This window comes from Agelaius phoeniceus, chromosome 4 (assembly GCF_051311805.1).
Source record: "Agelaius phoeniceus isolate bAgePho1 chromosome 4, bAgePho1.hap1, whole genome shotgun sequence".
NCBI lineage: Eukaryota > Metazoa > Chordata > Aves > Passeriformes > Icteridae > Agelaius > Agelaius phoeniceus.
The window spans coordinates 41,873,639-41,891,412 of NC_135268.1; the positions used below are offsets into that span (position 1 = coordinate 41,873,639).

The 17,774-nt window shown below is 37.7% G+C and overlaps 2 protein-coding genes across 4 annotated transcripts in view; one reads left to right on the forward strand and one right to left on the reverse strand.

Moving 5' to 3' along the window:
• Window positions 1–17,774, reverse strand: part of DCTD (dCMP deaminase) — a 211,024-nt gene that overhangs the window by 90,092 nt on the left and 103,158 nt on the right. The window lies entirely within an intron of this gene.
• WWC2 (WW and C2 domain containing 2) overlaps window positions 1–17,774 on the forward strand; it is a 95,399-nt gene that overhangs the window by 31,222 nt on the left and 46,403 nt on the right. The window contains exons 1-4 of one of the 2 annotated variants that reach the window (XM_077177392.1): window positions 1,264–1,414; window positions 3,941–4,050; window positions 16,292–16,495; window positions 17,491–17,567. In XM_077177392.1, coding sequence (XP_077033507.1) covers window positions 16,345–16,495; window positions 17,491–17,567 — 228 coding nt within the window. In that variant the 5' untranslated portion in view covers window positions 1,264–1,414; window positions 3,941–4,050; window positions 16,292–16,344. Of the gene's footprint in view, window positions 1–1,263; window positions 1,415–3,940; window positions 4,051–16,291; window positions 16,496–17,490; window positions 17,568–17,774 lie in introns of those variants that run through there. The other variant, XM_077177391.1, reaches the window with a different exon arrangement.

Consider the following 17,774-nt stretch of genomic DNA (forward strand, 5'->3'; position numbering starts at 1 on the left):
CTCAAGAATATGCTGTGGTCCTGTGATTCATTATTAACTTTAGCTGCATATACAGACTTATTCTTACAGGTATGGCTGTAGAAGCAAAAACATCTGTTAATGACAACACATAGATCATTGCAGAATCTGCATTTAAGAGCCTAGCTAGCTAACTGTATTTTGAAAACTTTAAAGAAAAATGTGGATTTGATATGATCATAGAGGTCTTCAATTTGCAAACTGTATTTGTCTCCTAAGTTTCCCCAAGCATCTGTAAAGTGATTAAATAATAATAATCCTGGATTGTTTACATAATGGAATTGCAGAATGCTTCCTGGTTTTCCTTAAAATAGCCACTTCTCCTTATGCACACCTGCCTCTTGTTCACTAAGGTAAAAAAAAAAAAGGCACCCCTAGATGAGAATACTTAAGCTTAATGATATGCATTAAAGAAATCCAAGCTTTTTATTAACTAATTGAACTTCATTGGATACTAAATGTGGACTTCAAAGGCATCTTTAGAGTATTGGCATTCTTTTAGGAATATCTAAATGTATGGCTACAAACTGAAACTAAGTATTATGAACTACCCTTAGAGTATCAGTGCCCAAGACATGCAGCATTTAATCCTCTATTATGGTGCAATAAACCTCATTTTTCTTGGATGACATTTAATGAATGTAATGGCAGTCCATCTATCATAGGTTACTATATGTCACAGATAATGATCTTCACACAGACAAGATTCCTTCAGTCCTTGTTCCTAGATATTATTTCCTGTCCAATTACATCTTGTAACTCTGCTCTCAACTTTTGTCTTGCAAATTTTCCCTTGCTTCCTGTTGTGTTAATTTCATCCATTTGTCATACATATTTTGAAAGTAAGTAGTGCTTATGTTGTGTTCTGAGGGCCATAAGCAATCAGGTATCAATCACCTTGTGCTGATTGCTGTTCAGTTGTAAAATTACACATCAGGCTCAAAAATTATGTGCTATTAAAAGATTCTGGAACAAAAGAGGGAGTCATGGGAATGTTACCCTCTTAGGTAATTGTGATCTTATCATGTACAAACCTTCTCATGTTTTAAAAATCTACTCTGGAGCAGTTCTGACATAGTTCAGATCTTAAGGATGCGATGTTCAAGCATGATCCAGCAGAGCAGGATTCATAAAACAAATTGTCCTGTACTGCCTGTCTTTTTGGACCTCTGTCTCTCTCTTCTCATTTTGTTTAATGTCCAGCGTGGGTCACTCAAGTACTTTTCCACAGTGTTTTAGTGTCTCTTTAATTTATGGAGTGTCTGGGATGAGAGAATGGCTGTTATTCATTCCTATCATATCTGGTTTCAGACAGGTGAGAACACCTGGACAGAACATTTGCGTGATCAGAGTCAAATGCAGTCTAGCCTAGAGAATGTGCTATTTATAGGAAGAAGTGAGTATTTGATTAAAAATAAAATTAGTGTGCAGTGCAGATGAAAAGTCAGGGTTGTACTGGGCTTATTTATATCCCTGCTGTAGAGGTGATCTTAAAATCACATCATGACTGTTGCTAGCTCTGGTGTGTAAATTTGGTGAATGTATTGAATGTTTATTAAAAACCATCTGGCTGTGTTCATATGAGTGCGAGTCCATACTGTGATTTCTATGTTGCTATATGGCATTTCAAATATATTTCCTACTAGAACTACATGAATTGAGTTTTGAGTTAATGTTGTAATGTTGAGGCAAGGATGACACTGAACTTCGTTATTCAGTTTGTTTCACGAACATCTACACTTGTAATCAAATTTGAGACAGGACTTTCTTCACAGGTAGGTGTGCCCTTGAAGTTGGCACATCTTGTTCCCATGACTAACCAGATTCACCAAAGCACTGTTGCTTTCATGTGATTGATGCTTTGTCTGAGCATTAGTGGCCTGAGAACTCTTTGACATGGATGCCCTGTGTTCAGCCTGCTGCATGCTGCCTGCCTGAAATTGTGCTGGAGTTGAAAGGCTTCTCCTGCTTCCCTAAGAGCCATCCCTTTCTCTCTAGCAATTACTATTTACAACAGAGCAGTGATCTTTGAAGTGGTGCTGCTAATTATAAGTAGGCAGCATTTGGGCAGGTGTGCTTGGTATGGCAGCACTAGGCCAGCTGTTGGCCTGCTGAGCTGCACAGCTGGATCCTGCCCATGGCCGCACCGTTTCTGCTGTCCAGAGAGGAGGAGCAAGGTGGCAGGTCAGAGCTGGGGTTTCTGGAGAGTCCTTGGAGCAGCCCCACTCAGGGCTGTGCCAGTGTCTGGAATTAAAGATGCAGGTCAGCAGTGTGAGAGGATACAATGCATAGGCTTGACTTGCTACAGACCTTCTCTGGCCCTGGAAATCACTGGCAAGTTGACAGCCTGATTGTGCTGCTTATAATCTGTATTTTTGTATCCTCGTGATCCAAATGCAATTCCTCATTGCTAAATTTATCTGTATTTTAGAATAGTTTTTGGTGTGTTTAATGATTAACATAGCAGTTTATAAGTGGCAATAAATCAGCAAATTTGTGTTATACTTGCAAATTTGTTCAGAACCTCAATAAAGTGTTAGTAACCTTTACTGGATTATGAGGTAAACTTTGGAGAAATATGAGGAAGTGGATTCATGTTTGCAATTTTAAAAACATAAATTGAAAAAGAATCAATATTCAAAATATTTTGAATCCTGAGAGCCTTGTTCTTTGTGATTTCTGCAACCCTAGCTTGAAGAAATACTGCTCAACTTAGAGAATTGGTAGGTCATATTCATTGATGATGATGATAATAAAGATTATAGTGGGGCAATTATTTCTAAATCAAATTTGTCCTTAAATTTGTTTTTTACAGCTGCATAAAGAATTAAATATTTTTGTAAGGTACTTTCTATCTGCTGTTTTGTATACAAAATCCAATTCAGTTTGTAAAAGGTAAAATGTACTATTCTTTTCTTTTACTTTTCTCACAAAAGTGTCAATAAACCTATTTCTTTTGGTCAGGAATTAATAAAGAAAAAATCCTGAAACATATGAATTAGCTTTTTATCTGTATAGAATTTTAATGGTGAAATGAAAAAACAGTCTTAGGTGATGAAACTTAATCAGCAGTGAGAAAAGGAGTGCTGCATGTGTGTCCCACAAATTTCTCTTCATTATGTCACTCTGTGGATTATTTTTTGAAACTCTAGATATCTACTTAATCTTATTGTCACTATGGCAACAATAAAACCTTAAATTTCCTGTTCTTTCTATTAAATATATCACTGTGTTAGAGGTGGCATTTATTGTGGATTTATCAATAGGAAACTCAATACTAATTTTTTTTTTAAAAAAAGGACCAAAAGATGATCACGTAAAGCTTTGCTCGGCCTCAGTTGGAAAAGAGCCCATGTATTATATTTATCACTCTAGTTCTTAAAACAAATAGGTGCTCTATTATTAAAATGAAAAGCTTTAGTAGTCTGTCTTCCTGCAAAAGCAACATGTGAACATCTAAGGCCCATTAAATGTTACTTGTGAAATGTCTACTCTGTGCACACTGCTGCTTGTTTTATTCAAGTCCAGGGGTTGATAAGTGCTGCTAACTGCATCCTAGGTGGCTTTCTGTGGTCATTAGAAACAGTGATGTTGAAATCTTGTGCTCTCTTCACTGACTTGAAGGGTCCAGTTTTCCTGGGGACAAATAGGAATATAGATAATTTATTCTTTTTAAAGCTGTTGGTTGTTGTTTAATTTTAGACTGTCAGATGTGAAGGGTGTTGCAGTGGATTTCTCACTTGAGTTCCTGTTCTGAAAAAAGTTTGCAATAATATGTTCTGCTTTAAGAGGAAAAAAAACCAACTTGCTCTCCTTTCTCTCTGCTATGTTTCTTCAGCTTCTGTCATAATAGGAATTAATATGAGTAACAGATACATGGAAGGGAGAAAAGCTATATCACGGAATTGTTTCCTTGTTGTAGGTTGACAAAGCCCTTGTCATTTGCGGATTGTGTTGGGGATGAATTGCCATGGGGATGGGAAGCCGCGTGTGACCCTCAAATTGGTGTCTACTACATTGACCACATAAACCGTAAGTACTTTCTGGTTTGCCACGCTGGTTTTAAAAGACAGCTCATCTTGATTAGACTCAGAATTCTTGATTAGACTCAAAATGCTAGGGAAAATTTGCCCTTTGGTATAACATTATTGGTTTTTGAATGCTTACAAGAAAATCTGCTGGTACAAAATGGCGATGTCTGTTTCTACATCTATTTCTAATTGCATAGTGAATATGTCTAAACCATGTAAAACTAGCAAAATATGAAATACAATGCTGTTTCGGCCTGCTAAATGAATATATACCTGAAAGCATTTCTATTTTCTCTTTATACATTTATTACTCCATATTGACATGTTTTTTTATTTTCCCAGAAATAGTCTTTAACAGCACAATAGCAAAGGTTCTATTTGAGCTCAACTCCTGAACGTACGTGCATCTGTGCTAGCAGTACCTATACTTACCTAAAAATTAGCAGGTATCTATAGCCATTTCAGATGCTTGAAGTTAGCAGAGGCAACTGCACAGGGTCAGTAGATGTAGCATGGACAGTAAGAGACCAGTGGCCTTCTGAATCTGGTATCTCAAAGTGGCATCTCAAATGTAGGGGCAAGTGAATCCACCCTGCCTTGTCTAAGCCACTTTTGCAGTCACAAGACCTCTAGTCAGTACAGTTGGTGTAATGTAAAATGTGATGTAGCTGACTGGTTGGCTGTCTGCTTTGCAGATGAGATGATTTAACCTCCTTTGGTTAGGTTGGACTAGAACTCTGATAACTAGAATGGGACATTAGATATCAGCTGTACTTGTTAAGCACCTGCAGATAGACACCTAATATTGAAGGGTATCCCACCCAATAACCTCATTTGTGCTTGTAATTACAAAGCCTTGCTTTGCAATGAGAGTCCTCTGATCTTACATAGAGTGTTAGACACTCATGAACTTTTAAACATACAAGCAGCCTTGATCGAATTCAAAAGGTGAAGAAAGTAAAGGGTTTTCTTCTGAATCTAAATATGATTATCAGCATAAACTTGTCTCTGACTTCTGCTTTGGCCAAAATTTTTGGGCATACACCAGTAAAATTTTGAGAGCCAAGTTGCATTTCTGGGTGTTTTGAGAGTGCTTTCAGATCACTGTACTCTCATTGTGCTCTTTTTATTTCATGCATGTTCAAAATTTTTAATCTGTTCTAAAAACCTCTTGTAGCTTTGTTGCCTGTTTTATTAAGAAAGAATTTGACTGCTCTTTACTCTTAAATGTTATACCTGTGCATTGAAAGTGAATTCCTGAGTATTAGGAGCTATTCATGGTTTCAAATTTTGATATACTTAAAGGCAGTTTCCATCCCTTGTTTGTTCAGTAGTGCTCTTGATTCCTCTTATATTAATGTATGTATTCCTTTGTAGCAACTTCAGTGAAACTTATTTTTTAAGTGGTGTATTTTAGTTATGTACACTGTATTTTGCACATTGTTTTGGTGAGAGTACTCTCCAGTTGCTGGGTGGTAAGCTGCCTAAGAATCTTACAAGTAGGTGATTTGTTTGATGCACCAGATATGGAGGTTATAACTTCTACTTCATCTGACTAGGGCGCATGCAATGTTTTGATGCTATTGAAATCTCTGGTATGGAGATCACTTGAAATGAGTGGAGAAAAGCCTTTCTAGAAAACAGGTTTTGTGTCTGCTTAGTGCTTTATTGGTTTTGTAACAAGTCAGATGTGCTGAGTATGCTTTTTTGGATTTGAACTGTTAAAATTCCCTGTCAGGACAGTGGCTGTGTTAGAACAAGGAAGACTTTTACTCTTTTGAAAGTGGTTTTGTTAATTCTCTCTGCTACTGAACAAAGAAGCCAAATGAGGGAGAAAAACTGTACCTACTGCTAGGAGGAAGAACAAATAGATAGATGCCTGAAAACAGGTTGGATAAAGTAGAATTTCAGGACTCATAAATAGCAGCTTGAGGGATAGCACCTTGGGAAGACATCTGCTCCCATGTGTTAGGTAGGGAGAGGTGACTAACAATGCTTCATGTTCACTGCTGTCTGGCTGAACTTATTTCAGCAAAATATTTGAGGGAAGGCCCTCAGAGTCTCTACTTTTGCATCCCATAAATAATTATTCTGAACAACTTCTCTCATATCTGTGGTTTTTCTCATTTGTTTTTCTAGTGTTGTTCCTACTGTGTGCCTCTCTACAAAGCTACATTTGATCCCACTGTGAAATTTCAGATTGTCCACAGGACTTGGACCAGTTTACTATGATGACTGCAAATTTATTATATTTCTCAAGCCAGCTCACAGAGCTATGGAGGAGTAGGTTGCTACTCATGGTTGTTCCCTCCGTTTCTGTAAAAATTTGACGTTGAAAATGTTAAGGGTGGAGTTTCCATTAATGATCAAATAGGTACTTGCTGCAGTGGATATTGACAAAACTCCCCAATAATTTAGAGAAAGCAATTGCACCTTGCAAAATTCTGAAACTTCTACTGAATTTTTATAAAGTAATTTTTTTCAAAAATTATGTAAATCAATATACATATTAATTTTTTTCAAAATATTTTCCTCATCTGTGCAATTATTTGTCTTGATCTTTTTCCTTCCCTTCTCTCACATAAACCTGAGAAAAGCCTACTCTTCTCTTCTGCAGAGGGTTAAGAGTTGTCTGTGAGCAGTCTGCAAATGTAGAACAATCCCTCAGATTATTTTGGTGTCAATATGTTTAAGGATAATTTAGTTTTATTATAATCTCACATTTTCTATATTTTCTATATTTAAATTTTTTTTCGCCCCCAAATTCAGTTTGGGTTTTTCAATAGCCTTAGAGCTTTCTCATGATCCCTTTGGATGATGTAACCCACTTTGAGAAGCACTGACTGAGGTCATTACTTTATGAATATATTACCCCAATTAGGAGTTTTAATGTGATGCTTTCAGCTTCAAGGGAGACCAGATTACAGGCCATCTGGCAAGGCAGAACATGCATATGATCTGGATAGCTAATACTGTAAGAACTTAAATGCTTACCCTGTGCTTCAGTAGCACCCTTTGTTAGAGGATGACTGAAAGGATATTATTTGGTGGGCAGGGCCTGAGGAGTTTGTTTTGTGCAAGATCCTGATTACTGTGGTTTGAGAGAGCCCAAAGATTTTATGACTTATGCTGTTGACTCCTGTAGTCATTATTGCATACCTGTTCTCATGTGTTCATCTACTTCAGCTAATTTGCTAACATTTATTAATTTTGCTAAACAACATGGTTAGGAACTCAAGGCCTAAAAATTGTTACTAAAAATAATACATAACATATTACTCCACTTTATTTCATGTATCTCCAGGTGAAGTCATCACTTTCAATCTTTTTCCAATTCTTCTGTAGGGTTTTCCACATCAAGCATTAAGTGTCTGAGATGTAAACATTTATGTTCTTAGGGCTTGGATTTGCAAACACCTTTAAGTTGATATAATCTTTGAAAGTATTGTTCCTGCTCTATTGCTACATCTGGCCTTTTGTTCTGTCTCTGCAGTGTTTTTGCTTATACTGCCATGAACATTTGCATGGCCAGACAGTGAATCAGATCAGGGAGCTGATTCAAGTTGAAACTAATCTGGTATGGGGGAGAAAAAAAAAAAAGTTGCTATTTGTTCTCCTTTCCACACCTCTATTTATGCAAGCAAGAAAAGGAAGGTGACCTGGGGATATGAATGAACAGTCAGGTGGAAGAGATGGAGGATAGATACTTTTCACAGTAGCAATGGTTAAAGGCATTTTGAAATTACACCCTGGAATTTTCATCTGTTCTGTGCCAGAAAACAGTTTTAACTCTGAGGCTGTGACTTCCAGGTGCACTTCTCAGGTGGTGGTGGCAGCTGAAGTAGCAGCCATTGCTTGATCCAGTTCCTGTCCCCACATTGTGTCTGCATGAGGATATGCAGTAAACATGGACAACAGGGAAGGCCTCTGTTTCCTGAGGTGTGAGTTGTTTTCCACCTCCTTTCCCTTTCCCCAGCTGCTCAGGTTTTCTGATCTGAATCAGTCTATGGTATGTTTAGATGAACAGTTAGAAAGAAAAGGAAACTTCTGGTTTGACGTGCGTGGTCTGAGAGGATCCTGTACTGTGACAAGTTCTGCCTTGCCTTCAGCACCCTATCTGTTCCTAAATAACTTACCCCACTTACTTTCAATTCTTATCTTCCAGATAAGTCTCAGGAATAACAAGGCAAATGGTTGTTTTCTTCATTGCATTGATCTAGTTAACTCATAAAACAAATACTCTGCTGTTAGTAATGTTTAGTGGCAAAGGTGGCAGAATGGCAATGAGTGACAGAGTTTAAAAGATAGTAATAGGAAAGAGTAGTTTTTCCTAGCCCTGTACAATTTCAGACCATCACATCACTTTCTTTTTGCCAGTCTGTATTTAATATGATGATTCTTCTCCCTGAACTCTACCCAGCACTTTTCTTCAAAATGGAGTTGGACAACTACCTTCTCTGCTTCTGCAGCTTCTCCCTACTTAATTTCAACAACTGTCCCTTTTGGAAGCATGAATGTACCTTTCCCAGAAGCATCCTTCTACCACTGTTTCATCCACAAAGAAAAGGAAAAAATTGAGTCAGTGATGCTAAAAAAAAAAAAAAAGGAGAGAAAAGGCTAGCTATTTACACTGTTTCACACTTGCAGCACAATGTTTTAACTATAAGAATTCTATTTCTTGTTGTAATCTTAAAGGTTTTCATGCTACTTTATGCTTGTGCAACTGGTTTATCTAAAACGGGGACTTTTGTGGACAGACTGCTCCAGCCTGGGAGTCTGGTACATCTGCATCTATGAAAGTAGGCTGGATTGATTTTCAGAAAAGGAAGAATCTGAAAATCCCACCACGAGTCTGTAATTACCAATAGCTTGAGGGAGTCAAATGTAGCATCATCACAAATGTGCCCGGTTTGTTCCCATGACCTACCACCATCTTCTAAGCAAGTGGTGGCATGCAATCAATTGTGAGGACTCTTTGCTGTCAGCAAATGCACATGGCAGAAACCCAAGTGCAATATGTGTTACCCAAGTGCAATATGTGAACGTTTTTTGTAGGTATTTTCTCTGTATTCTGGCTGTAGGAATGGATTAGAGTAATCTGGTGCATGCTGGCTACAGAAGGAGGGCTCAAGTAGTGAAGGCTCTGGATAAAACATGGTTTTACTTGCTGGCATTTATGTAAAGATCATACTTGCATGTTTTTCTTATGTCTTTGTTCTGCTAGCCTTGGCAGCAGAACGTTACCTGCTTGCTTGGTAATGTAGAACAAAATCCTCAGGGTTACTACTGTATTTCACTCGTAAACATAGAAGCACATTCTGTCCCATATCTGGAAGAAACTAATAGTAAAAATATTTGAATTAATCTTTTTTGGAAATCTGCTCATACTTGGAGAGTATAGCTGGAAAAAGTTCTCATTTTATCTCATTGCCCAAATTCAAGCACAAAATTATTTAATGGAAAAGTGAAGAAAGTGTCTGGAAGAGAGGGGTCACTTTTTGTGTGAATGTTTGATGGTAGGAAACAAGCTGTAGAGAGGTCAGTTTTGAACCTCCTCTAAATAATGTAGTTTTCAAACATGTCTCTCTTTAGAACCCATATTCCATTTAATTATGTGATAGAATGTGATTTTCTTTGAGTATCCAGCAATGTGTTAGATCATTTTTAATATGTCATCTTTTTGGCTTGCATGGTCTTACTGAAACTGCTGTCTCTGTAATGTGCAATTCTTTATTTTTATGTACCTATTGAACAAAAATGTCAGTATGAAATGACGCAATATTTACTTGTGAAACCTTCCACAAATTTTTGAGTACAAATTGCTTTTATTGTTGTTTCAGTTTGGGTTGCAAGTATTTTAAAAAACAGGGAGAAAAGAAAGGAAGAAGGAAAAAAATTCAGAAAGCATTTGCTTTCTATTTGTAAAAAATAAAGTACATTTCTTAAGACAGTCTAGTAACACTTGGTTATTCTCCCTGAAACTAGCAGAAGTAATGGAGGATTGAAAGCCAGTTTGTTTATCAAGTAATGTGGGATATACTTGTAGAATAAACATATCCATAGTGATTGTGTAATGTTGTTGATAAAATTGCTTTCATCAACCACCACTTAGCTAACTTGTACTATCCTGTGGTAGCTGGTATCCAACAACATTTTTCCTCTTCTGATATTATGTGTCAGATGGTTGTTCTTGAGAGATTTTTGTGCAAGTTACCATTAAAATCTTGATTCTCCTTTGCTGTGCCTGGCCCTAGATTGGTTTGCCTGCAGCCCTTAACCAAGAGCTTGCCCTCAGCATGCAGCAGGATGCTCTGAAGGTATCTTCTTCTCAAACCACCTCCATGGAAGAGGATGTAATCCTGCCAAAGCAAAGTTATTGAGCACTGTTGAAAAACAAATGTGTATTTAGCTTGTACACTCTCTTCAGCAGCTAGGCTCAGGAGCAGTTCCAGTGGTGAGGGATCCTGAATGTAGTCAGCTCTTGGGTTTAGGGTTTGAGGTCGGCACAACTCCCTTGAAGGTGGGGTTTGTTTGGCTGGAAGGGGTAGTCCTGTAATTATTATGCAAGATAACCAGACATGTCAGGTCTAGTGGAGTTATCTTTTCATCACTTATTGTTTCAGGCAGAGAAATTGCCACCTTGACACAGAGCACTGAGCTCAGCCATGACATGGAGCAGTAGTTCTGCAGCAGTCACAGCTACCCTTTTCAGGGCTCAGCCACTGCACTTCTGTTGCCTCCTGTCTGGTAGTCTAGATTTCCAGGTTTGGGAATATTTAAGAATGCAATGGATTACTAGATCTGTAAGTAGGTTACTGTTGCCAGAAAAAAGATCTTTCCCCAGCTGGGTTGTTCTTCCTACTTTGTACTGGCTCACTGGACCATGTCACAGCTCACCTAACCTGCTGGCACATGGTGTGTCTCCCTTCATGTCATTTTCTAGAGACAGGTAGTGTTTGGGTGGGCTTAGTACATCACATAGACTGCGCTGGATTAAGCACCAGGCTGTGGAGAGAGAACATGTGAATGTCTGTGGGTTTGAGGTGACATGGTAGAAACCATCACTGACAAAAAAGAGAGCTATTACACAGCTCCAGCTGTGACATGCAACTCTCCCCTGTTCTTCCTACAGATCTTAGGTCTCTGGTCCTCATTTCTTGCCCGCTCAGCTAATTTCCCTCTCTTCTGAGATGGTGATTCTGCAACAGTTACAAACTGAAATAATATGGGCATATGTTTAAAAAGATGAGACTTCTCTCTTCAGAATGAAAAGTATGTCATGTCAGGTCATTGTTTTGTCTCCTTTTGGTCTTTATGCATCCTCCTCAAGTAGCAATCAAACATATCTGGCTTGTTTTTTTAGAGGGACCTCTTGAGAGTATTTGTTCTCTAACTGTGTTGCCTGAATGCAACTGTCTCTGACTGAACACAAGTTACATGTGGGTTGTTCTAGAGCCAGTTCACCCTATTATTTTCTTTGGCAAGGGGAGATGTTGGAAAACTATTGCTTCCACATATTGTTAATCCTGTAGTAAAATGTCCAATTTTCTTATGTCTAGCAGTGGGGCGTCAGGAAGCCATTCCTTTCCCAGTGGGATTTTCTAGTGGGATTGTAATTCCATTTATTTTAGGGAAATAAGATCCACTGCTGATAAAGTAATAGTTTCCTTCTGTTGAAGTAGACTGTAAAAATTTGGCAGAACTTCTTCCCAGCAGACAGGAACGTAACATGTGAAAATACATAATTTAAAAAAATTTGGCATGCCTGACTCTCACCTGTATCCGAAGTATAGTATATATCCTATGTATAATTACAAAGACATGCATAACATTGCTGCCCTTGAAGCATGCTCTTGCCAAAAGAACAAACAAAACTTCCAAGACTTAAAGTCAGCCCGGACATTTTGATTTTGAATTATTGTTCTGGCCAGATTTATTTTTTTTCCTGAGTTTAAGTGTATCAAACTTTTGTGGCAGTGAGCCAGGAAGAGTGCATTTCATGAATAGCAGTGTGATTAAAGCCAGCACAGCTTCCTCTTCTATGTTACAGGCTGTGATCATTTCAGTGACAGGAATGTCCTTGGGTGGAGCATGCCATCCGGCCATTTGTGTGGTTCCCCTGGGTGAGAGCACAGAATTTCCCTCAGTGTGGGTAGTCACTCACATCTGTAAAAATAGGAGGAAATAAATGCTTGTTTATTGGGATTTTAAAATAAATTTATTAGCTATGCACTTGCAGTAATTTGTTTCAAGTTTAATTAATTAATTAGTTTTAACTTTAGCTATCTTAATAGAATTGAATGATTTTGCTTTGCAAGAACCTTTGCTTACTTGATGCTAAATCCAGGTCAAATTAGGAATAAGTAGCCTGAGTGTTACACACACTGCCATCCTCTTCATTCTGTTACTATGCATCATTATTTTTGCATTGTGATTGGGTAGAGGAAGTTGATATACACAACTGGTTTTTAATCTAAGCTGTGGTCTTCATAGAGCCTGATGAAGCCTATTTGTTAAAAGATCCATTTGAAGTAGATTCCTTTAGTTCATACCTAAGTTTATGCAGTAAATGTTGGAGAGGCCCTGCCAAGAGGAGGTGGTTTGTTCATTTTCCACTGTTGATTATTGAAGTCCAGTTTGCATTTTCTAGAACATTTTCAGATGCAGCTATAGAGCTCTGTCTAGTGTTCATTACCAATGCTTACTCCTCACCTGAGGAGCAGAAATAACATCTCCCCATCTGCCCAGCTGGCAATCTGCTGCTTTATTCATATCTGCTGCTGACAGGGTTATAGGGCATCCTGTTGCAGTTCCCAGTGGGAACATTTATCTGCCTTAGAAAAGAAATGGGATCTCCCTACTTTACTTTACATTAGCTGTTGAATAATAAGGGGAGGAAAAAGTTTGGATGTTCTTTGTGGTTTAAATCTCACTCTGGTTTAAGCATGAAAGGCTTCACAACTAATTTTCAAATGTTCAGAAAACTTTTCCCTCAATTACTTGCATGTAACTATCCCAACAATATTTTTGTGTGTACAAGTTTGACCTTAGCAGCAGGTGCTTGAAAAATTCTTGTGCACGGAAAAAAATCCTTATCTTTTCTGAGGCTTTATTCTGAGAAGTATAAATATTTGTTTTTGAAAGAGTGCTGTTTAAAAAAAATTTATCGGCTCTTGGAAGGTATATGTGCTCAAATGAACATGCTTTTCAGTGCTACATTTCAAAATGTAGTGCTACAGAAACAGAAATATCATCCATAGTTCTGTCTTTGGGTTTTTTTTCCTCTATGGAGTAAGCCTACTGATAAAATAGAGATAACTGAAAAGTATAGATAACAAACATATGGTGCTTTATACAGGCACAAGTTTTTACATATATATATATATATATATATATATATATATATATATATATATGAACAACTTGCCAGACAAGAGATACGCATTTTTGGGTTTTCTAATTCATGCTATTTAAGAAGAGTACAGAATAAAATTCTTCAGAGTCTTCTCTGGTAAAAGCTGAGTAACAATTCTAGGATAATCATTCCATACTGCTTTGTTTTTTCCATGGTAATATATTTTCACAGCAGAGCATTTGTTCCAGAATAAATACATGCAGTTAGAATTGACTGAGAGTAATTTGACCAGCCAATGCATCTACACATGCAAATGCCCAAACGTTGGTGAGTGCTGAAGTTAGTGTGCAGTTTTTTTTAAATGCAGGGTCACCTTTAACTCATTTATGACTATCAGTATAAAAGATGCTAGCTCATATAATCATAATATTGTTTTGTACTTGCAGCTTGGAGATGCAAAAAGGAAATGTTTGATTGTATTTGTCAGCAATAGAAAATAATCTGCTGTTGATCAGCTTTGTCCTTCTCATGCAGTCACAAGGACAGGGCATCTGTAGGCCACATTTTAGAACTCTGCAGGCTATGCTTGGTCTTTGGGCTGCATGTTGAGCAGTCCTCACTTAAAACCTACAAAGCAATTACCTACAACATGCTCGAAGATGAGACCTTCCAATCTTGTAAGATTATTTGATGTCTGCTGGTTGCACTCTTAAAACACAATCACATCATTCCATTCATCTAAAAAACCACCATAACTGCATTTATCGTATTTGATCATTGACCCATGAGAATTCTGCTTCATGCTCTTCAACCTGCTTCATAAAAAGGACAACTCTGGAAACCAGCACTTCTTATCTTGTGTAAATAACTGTGAATGTGCAGTGTGTTAAAGCACAACAACAGTAAGTGGGCACAGATAGGAACATGTGTTGACCATTTAGGAGAGAAAAGGTATTGATTTGCTTCTTTGTGTGCCCAATATCTTTGTGTAAAAGAGCAGGTGGCTATAAACACAGATGTAGGTGTATGTGTGTCTGTAGCTATAGTTAGGTTTTTTTTGAGAGAGTGTTCCTGTTGGGGTTATTGGAAAACCAACTGTGTGTAAAGCCTTTCTGCTTTAATCTTTTATGCACCACACTTGGGTTTATGTGGGTTATTCTCTCTATGCATTCACTGTGCACATCCAAGAAATGCCTTTCCCAAGTAGAAATGTCATATTTGTAAATGGTGAGGGAGGGTGTTTATGTATTTAATTGTTTTTAAATGCATCAGTAGTTCCACAGAGATTGTCAGTTTAGGATTCTACAGGGCTTTTTTTATAGGATACTGCTTTTTCTTTGTATGTCTTTCTGTTATTGTGATATTAACAAGAGAAAATGCTTTTGAAAAACTGGTAGTTAGTCATTATTAGACATTGTTATTAACCAGATCCTGTCCCTATCAGCTTTTGCTGTTACAAAATATGTTTTCTTACATGGAGTTGAAAGAGTGCCTTCTCCCAAGAGTGCACTTCAGCTGCAGTTAAGAGCAATCACATTGGTTCGGCTGCAGTTCTTTTTTCTCTCCACATCTTCAGCCACTTGTTCCCATTTTCCCCCCTGCATTGATTCTCACAGTAAAGCAATTCAGAAGACTAAAGTGACAGAAATCTAACCAAGAGAATAAATGCACCTCCTGCTTTTGCAGAAAAATTCTGAAGCGAATACTTTGCACTTAAATATTTTGGTGCTGAATGTTATTTTTTATCTCTGTAGATCTGTGCAGATTTATAGTATGTAACTTAGGAAGAGTGGTGCACATTTGCATTTAGGTTTCAAACTTTTCATGGCTATGTCTTATGAGAATATTTTTGTACTTAGTACAGCTTTAAAGGAAGAATATTCATCTTCTTCAAAAAGTGCTGACCTAAGTCAGGAAATATTGATAAGTTTGAGCATTGAACCATACATATATAATCTTCTTTGTATGTTTGCATAAGAAATAAAATCTTAAATTCTTCAGTTAGATTGATCTTATGTCACATCTCTGTTATGTCCGATCCTCTTGTCTGTGTATCCTATGCAAGTCTGTGTTGCGTGTGGCTGCTGGACTGAAAATGTTACCTGACGCCCTTTGTAAATTAAAGGCCTGTAAATTCCAGCCTACTCATTTTTATTACCTGAGTAGTCAGTGAAAAGGAGGAGGCACCTCAAAAAAGCAGTCTGGTCCCACATATCTTAGACACCTGTGTTTGAGAGACAGGAAGTGCCCTCTGACGGCAGCCCTGTCTGTCTGTTGCCATAAAAGACAGTTGTGTGTTGGATCAGATGCCTAGCAGGCACAGGGATAGAGTTAGGTGAGGTGAGCTGGAGAGTTAATGATCTATTAGTTCAGTTACAGGGGGAAAGATAAAATTGTTTTCCTAGAGCAAAAGAAGAGAGAACCACTAAAAACATGAATAACATATGGCTGTAAAAAATAATGAAGTGGGGAGGAAGGGAGTTGAAAACATGTAATAGCTAAGACTGCTTTTAGTTTTTGTTCAGAAATGCATTGTTTAAGATGTCATTGAAAGAAACTGTCGATCCTATTATTTCCAAATACTCTGATGCAAAAGATATTTTCTTTTTGAGTTTTAGGATGTTGCTAATTCAAGGTTGACAACATGGGAATAATCTGCATAAGCATTTGCCTATTTTACTCTAATTTCTAACTTTGCAACTGATCCCTTGAATTCTGTTTCTTACACACACTGTGGTGGCAGAGGAAGTGAAACATCTGCTTAGTAACCAAAGGCAAACTATGTTTTAGACTGCTCTAACTGTGAGTTACAGGCAAAGAAGCAATTTTAGTTGTCAATGGGTTTCAGCAGAGGTCTCTTTAAATAATTTATTTTTCTCCTATAAAGAAACAACACAAATAGAAGATCCCAGGAAACAATGGCGGCAAGAACAAGAGAGGATGTTAAAAGATTACCTTACAATAGCCCAGGATGCTCTCAGTACCCAGAAGGAGCTGTACCAGGTGAAGGAGCAGAGACTGGCACTTGCACTGGATGAGTATGTGCGGCTGAATGGTGCCTACAAAGAAAAATCAAGCTCTCGTACAAGCTGTAAGTACAGTAAAGAATACAATGTAACTCCTTTGATCTCTGCCTTCCAGGGGATCCTGTTTCACTTTAGGATAAGTTTTCAAGGTTTGCTAGGAGCGCCTTGTACTCTGGCCTTTTTAGAGTGAGCATCCCTACATTATTTATTTATTAATTTATTTAAGATAAATATATTCTGCTGGAGAGAATTCTCTTCTCTCTGATACGACTGAATTCCTTTGAGCTATGATTTAGAGCAGTTGGCTCTGAAATGTATTTTGTCATGCAGTTTGTTGAGACAAAATTTTGCCAAATCTACATTCAAGGTGAGGAGGATCTCTTGCCTTCTTGGCTGCCTGCTGAAATGACCCTTCAGTGTTGACAAGTGGCTGCAATAGACCAAGAAGGGAATGTGTTGATTATTTATAGGAAGAGCAGACAGTAATTTTGTGACCAGTGTGCTGTGACCAGGTGGAGTATAGATACAGGCTGTTGTGCTGGGCAGGGAATCAACATCTGGAAAAGCAGTATCAGAGGCCTGTTATTGGCCAAACAACACCTATGTTAGCAGTAGTGTATGCAAGGAGCAGGTACATCTGTGGAAGAACTGAGTGCCAGATCTCTGAGACTTCTGAATAAATCTTCTGCTTTCCTAAGATCTCATTAGAAATTACAACTTTCAGGAAGAAAGTGATTGCAAGGTGGCTCAGCTAGAAGAATGGGAACAGGGACCAAGAAATAGGATGTCAGGGAGAATGAGTTCTACTTAAGGATCCTGGGATAAGTAAAGGAGGAGAGATACCATATAGTGGTGGAAGGAAAAAGGGGAAAATTTTGATTATTCAGTAGTTATTGCCATACTGCAATGATGACTTGCTCTATAAAAGGCTAACTTTTAAAGCATTCTATGTTTTTGAGCACATTGTAGGGTTTTGATCAGTGTCGATTCATCAAGGAAGGGACTAATTAGTGATCTAAAAGTACTTAAATATTTGTCTTTTTAATATTTTTTTAAAAAGTGTTTTCAGGCTCTTCATCAAGCACAAAGTATGACCCTGACATTCTGAAGGCTGAAATCTCCACTACAAGATTAAGGGTGAGAGTCCTTAATTCATGTTCATTTGGATTCTGTCTGCCAAGTTTATGATTATAGAATAAGCATAGCTTGAACTAGCAGATGTATCTTGTACCCTGGTACTGAAACCTCCTAATATTCTAATTAGATACCATTCAGAGGTTTAAAATTAATTTTTAAAGCTGTCTCTGGTGCTGTCAGATAACACTTTCTTGGGCAACTATGACA